The sequence below is a fragment of the Petaurus breviceps genome, unplaced genomic scaffold, assembly GCF_028583685.1.
Source record: "Petaurus breviceps papuanus isolate PSGF00001 unplaced genomic scaffold, PetGlider_PUasm1.0 90537, whole genome shotgun sequence".
NCBI lineage: Eukaryota > Metazoa > Chordata > Mammalia > Diprotodontia > Petauridae > Petaurus > Petaurus breviceps.
Window position 1 is genome coordinate 862,461 of NW_027187271.1, and position 5,264 is coordinate 867,724.

General features: G+C 53.0%; 2 protein-coding genes across 2 annotated transcripts in view; one reads left to right on the forward strand and one right to left on the reverse strand.

Moving 5' to 3' along the window:
• The first annotated feature begins 137 nt into the window (after window positions 1-137).
• Window positions 138-3,722, forward strand: VGF (VGF nerve growth factor inducible). Its single transcript, XM_069063228.1, has 2 exons — window positions 138-389; window positions 935-3,722. Exon 2 carries the CDS (start codon window positions 968-970, stop codon window positions 2,843-2,845), a length of 1,878 nt encoding a protein of 625 aa, XP_068919329.1. The 5' UTR covers window positions 138-389; window positions 935-967; the 3' UTR covers window positions 2,846-3,722.
• Window positions 3,723-4,202: 480 nt separating this feature from the next.
• AP1S1 (adaptor related protein complex 1 subunit sigma 1) overlaps window positions 4,203-5,264 on the reverse strand; it is a 6,922-nt gene continuing 5,860 nt past the window's right edge. Inside the window, exon 5 of the mRNA XM_069063229.1 lies at window positions 4,203-4,997. Within this exon, the coding sequence (XP_068919330.1) occupies window positions 4,950-4,997 (48 nt within the window). The 3' untranslated portion in view covers window positions 4,203-4,949. The remainder of the gene's footprint in view (window positions 4,998-5,264) is intronic.

Genomic DNA, 5,264 nt, shown 5'->3' on the forward strand with positions numbered 1-5,264 from the left:
AGTTAGTCCTCACTCTTCAGTGCGCAGGCTCAGGATAGGGAGGAGGAGAAGAATCTTCCAATCACCGGACGCAATTAGGGCCCCTCCACCACTCACCCCGCTTCCCCATGAATGAACATTGACGTCAATCGGGCGGAGAAGACCCCCCACGTGATCTACTGGCTCCCCTTTATAAAGAGGCGGGGCGGGCGCTGTCCAGCGTGCTGAAGCTTGGGGAGCGATCTAGCGAGAGAAACGGAGAGTCGACCACGCGAAGAAAGACCAGCCGGAAACTGACCGAGGCGACTGAACGCAGGACAGGGGACAGGGACCGAAACTCGGAGCATCCGCGCTTTCCTACCTCGAAACCCGACCCTCACCCCCCCTCCCCATTCCTCGAATCCCATCTGGTAAATACTATTCTGTCAGTCTGTCCACCCCCCAAGGATTTGGCTGTGTGTAGGAGGGATGTGTCTCCCCTAGTTTGGGGGAAGGGATAATGTCAAGGGGACCTTAAGAAGATAGACAGAAGGGGGAGATGATGTCCCCCCTTTTCCCAGATAAAGCCTCCCACACTCGATCTGGAGAGTCCCGTGGGGAGCAGATATTTTTTTCTCAGCCTCGAAGCAACGTGGGTGGTGACAGGAAGATAGCTCTGAGAAGGAGCGGGGGCGAAGTGGAGGTGGGGGAACACAGACTTGAGTGCTGCCAGGCGTTTTAGGACTCCATAGACTAGCACAGATCCATTTTTCCTTAAGGGTCCCTGTCTTGATACTTCTGGGTTTGAGAGAAGCCTGGAAAATTGGGGTACGTAGCGCGTCAAGGGTAGCTCCAAGAGAAACGCCAGATTTTGAGATCATGAAGGGAATTTAAGGAGCAGAGAAGACACTCTGAAGCTCTGACAGCCCCTCTCGTTTCACTCGCCTTTTCCCCACTTTATTTTTCTTTTCCATAGCCCCTGAAAACCGTCCTTCTCCCAGTTTCGGCCATGAGGTTCCCACAGCTGCCCGCTGCCGCCCTCTTCTTCTGCCTCTTGCTACAGATGAACAGTCTTCAAGCAGCGCCCCCGGGGCGCCCAGATCAGTCGCTATCGTTTCCCATAGCTGAACACGAAAACTTGGAGGCTGAAGGAAGGAAGCCAGGGGAAAGAGAGAGCCTAGGTCCAGAGATAAGGGAGGAAAGAAGCCCCGAACACGAGCCTGAGGAAGAGGAAGATCTGTTCCAGGGGGTAGATCCACGGGCGCTGGCCGCGGTCCTGTTACAGGCACTAGATCATCCTGCCTCCCCCCCGGCTCCAGGGGTCTTGAAGCAGCAGCAGCAGCAGCAGCAACCACCGCAGCAGCAGCAGCAACCGCAGCAGCAGCAGAAAGGAGAGGCTTTGCTAACAGAAACTGTGCGTAGCCAGACCCACAGCCGCCCTGCCCCAGAGATAGGGGTACCCCTGACGCTTTCCCGTATCCCAGAGGAGCGCAGCTCGGAGGGTTCCGATCCTTCTGAGGAACTAGAGGCACTTGAATCCCTGCTTCAGGAACTACGCGCTTTCAGTCCAGGGAATGCTAAACGAGAGCCAGAGGCTGCCGCGGCTGAGGCGGAAACGCATACCCATACACTAACCAGGGTCAACCTGGAGAGTCCGGGGCCTGAGCGCGTATGGAGGGCCTCTTGGGGAGAGTTCCAGGCGCGTGTCCCTCCCCCACCCCCATTTCCTCGGCGGTTCCAGGAGCAATTGCCTGAGGGCGTGTCCCTCCCTGAGGTGCGCCAGGGTGAGAGCGAGCCTGCTCTAAAAACACGCCAGGGCGAGAGCATCGCACCCCTCTACAAGGCGCGCCAGATTGAGAGTGCACCTTTCTCCAAAACGCACCGCCCAGAAAGCGCAGCAATGAGTAGGTTTGCAGCGGGAGGGCGCCTCCTGCAGCGGGGGCTGGCCCAGGTAGAGGCAGGTAGGCGGCAGGCTGAGGCTACGAGGCAGGCAGCTGCCCAAGAAGAAAGATTGGCTGATCTTGCCTCTGATTTGCTGCTCCAATACCTGCTGCAAGGCGGCGGCGGCGGCGGCCTGGAGCGAGGTGTGGGGGACCGGGGTCTTCAGGGGGAAGGGGAGGAGGACAGAGAAAGGGAGGGGGAGGAGGAGGAAGAGGGAGTGATCCGAGGTGGGGAGGAGGAGGATGAGCAGGGAGATGAGGAAGACGCTGAGGCAGAGGCTGAGGAGGTTGAGAGGGGGCGGCAGAATGCATTGCTATTCGCAGAGGAGGAAGGGGAAGCTGGGGCTGAGGACAAGCGCTCCCAAGAGGAGACACCAGGTCAAAAGCGAAAGGGGCAGGTGGAAGGAGAAGGGGAAGAAGATGAGGAAGAGATGGACCCGCAGACTATCGACAGCCTAATTGAGCTGTCTACTAAACTGCACCTGCCAGCCGACGACGTGGTCAGCATCATCGAGGAGGTGGAGGAGAAGCGTAAGAGAAAGAAGAACGCCCCTCCTGAGCCCCTACCTCCTCCTCGGGCCCCCCCTGCGCCTACTCACTTTCGCTCCCCAAAGCTCCCACCACCCCCATCTTTCCCCGCCCAAGATGAGCTGCAGGATTGGAATGAGGTGCTCCCACCCTGGGATAGGGATGAGGTGTTCCCCCCGGAGCCCAACTACCCCTTTCCTAACTACATTCAGCCCCGGACACTCCTCCCACCCCTCTCTTCCCCGACCCGTCGCCACCACTACCACACACAGCCCGCAGAGGGGTCGCAGTACCACTTCGGCCTTAGCCCACAAGGGCGGCGGGGCGAGGAGGAAGAAGAGAGGCAGCAGCAAGAGGAGGAGGAGCTGGAGAATTATATTGAGCACGTGCTGCTCAGACGCCCGAGCGTGTTCCCGTGACTCTGCTTTACCATTCGTAACAGTCCCTTCTCTCTTCCCCAGTGCGAACCTTTCTAAGCCTCCCGGTGTTACTCTTTAGTGTTCTGCATGCAGTCCCCGACCTTTTTTGCGGGGTGGGGGAAGTCCCACCCCTCTTGTCTCAGCCAACCTGGCCCCATCCACTACTCCTGCCCCCTTCCCTTTAACCATCTTCTCTGGGAGACGAATACCCCATACTCGTGGTTGGATATCAGATCGGTGGGGGTGATGGACAAGAAAATGCTGAAAGGAGCACGAGTCCCGAAACTTGAGAGCGCTGAAAACTTCCGTGTCCTAACTCCACCCACAAGTGATGTAGCGAAGGAACAGCTGAAACCGGACTGTACAGATTTGCTCTACTCTCGTCTCCCCATCGAGTTCCGTTCCCTTGCCCTAAGCCACCCTATCCCCCTCCCAATTTCCCCATCGGTGAACAATAATAAAAAGCAAACAAACAAACAAACAAAAAAAAAAACCATACCAGTTGTGTAGAAGCCGCCTGTGAATCGAAGCCCTCCCCGATCCCAGGGTTTTCCTAGGACCCTGATCACACTCCCCAAACTGAGACAACTCAACCCCCTTCCTCCCGTCTCTGTTGTAAATACCCCTCACGGGGAAAATAGTTTTGCTAAGAAATAAAAGTGACTATTTTATTAGGACTTTTTCTCTTTTATTTACCCCCCCCCCCCACTTCCTCTCAAGAGGATGAGGGAATTATCAGCCACCTACCTTCCTACTCTCTTCTCATTCAGCACTTTTTTTCCTCTCCTTCCTACCCTAGGCAAAAAGCATGATATGTATGATGAGGCAGAGGAGGCAATCCCATCAAGCCTCAATCAAATTATAGTTTAGGGACTTAACTCACCCCAACCTTAATCTTTCCTGGGTGTAGTAAGAGTTAATTTTCCTTTTCTATTCCCACCTGGGCAGAAGCCACATAGATGGGAGGGGAATTCTGTGTCTGACAGGGAGGTGGGGGGAAAAGTGAAAGACCTTGGCACCTACAACTCTCCAAACTCAGCCTAAAGAGGTGAGTCTGAACCCTTTAGCTTTCTTCCCACAAGATGAGACTCTTGGGATAAGGAAACCACTTCCAGAGGGTTTTCATCTCCCCAAAGGGACGCTGATGGAGAGGACAGGAAAATGGACAAGGAGAGGGGTATGAAACCTAGACTAGTGACCTGGGTTCCAATGCTATTCAATTTCTGCATGCCCTCAGGCAAGTTCTTAATTATAAGATAGAGATACTGACACCTGCATCATTCCCTTATGAGGAAGTCTTTTTGTGAACCTTAGAAGTGGTATAGCATTGTGAGCTACTAATACCATAAGCAGAAAATCCAGAAATGACAGTCCTTTTATTTCAGGAAGAAAGGAAACAGAGACAGATAGACACCCTTCTTCCCTTCCTCCCCCTAAATTAGAGCATTTGGGGTTCCACTGAGTTCCCAACAGGCCCAAGCATTCCTGTATCCCTTCTCTCAAAGTCATAAGATTTTAAAAATTAGCTATGTTCTTTCCTACAGTTCAAACCCACCCTGAGAGGTGGGGTAGGGGTGAGAGATGTAAGGAAAGAGACACCTCTCCTTAATATACTAGAGATTCCTTTCCCTAGGAAAGGATGAAGGCCTGGCTGATAAGAGTAGGGAGGGGGAGGAAATGGAGGTATGTTATTTTTCTTTGGGTAGGTGGAGGGCTGAAAACAATTTCCATTTAACCTGACATATTTATATATTTACATCGTATGTGAGAATGAAATAAGGTTTGGGTGAAGTCAGTTCTCAGGATGGGAAAAGAGAGAGAAACATACACTATAACCCCTCTCTTAGTCATGGTCTTTCTCTACACATCCAATTTCTCAAACATCAACTGGAAAAAGTGAAGGAACAGAAAGTGATGGGAATCAGAGAAAGAAGGAATGTTTGAAGGATTCCAGTCCACAACTCTCTCCAAGAGAAACTGAGAGAGTAGAGGAAAGGTATTCCACAGGGAAAAGGGATCTGAATGTGTGTGGACTTTGAAGCAACCAGCCATGTCTGCCAAAGGCATGGCAACCCTGCAATGTATCTCCCATTGGGATGGGAAGCTATGCCAAACCCATCTCCTCCAGGACACTTCGAGGTGACTCATCTTCCTAAAGTAGTCAGAGATAGGGTGAGAGAGACATGGAGTGACAGAAAGAGAAGGCGGATAGAAATGGGAGTGGGGGAAAGATGGAGCAAAAGAAGGACAAAGGAGGAGGAAAACAGTGAAAGAGAGAAAGAGATTGGGAGGAAAGATTGAACAGAAAGACAAAAAGGGTAAAGGAAAGAGAGGGGGGAGAGGAAGGAGGAGAGAGAGAGGAAGTGGGGAGGGAGGGGGAGAGAGAGAGAGAGAGAGAGAGAGAGAGAGAGAGAGAGAG

What these genes read in the sequence shown, in the direction of transcription:
- VGF (XM_069063228.1), top strand. Translation starts at nt 968, where the DNA reads ATGAGGTTCCCACAGCTGCCCGCTGCCGCCCTCTTCTTCTGCCTCTTG.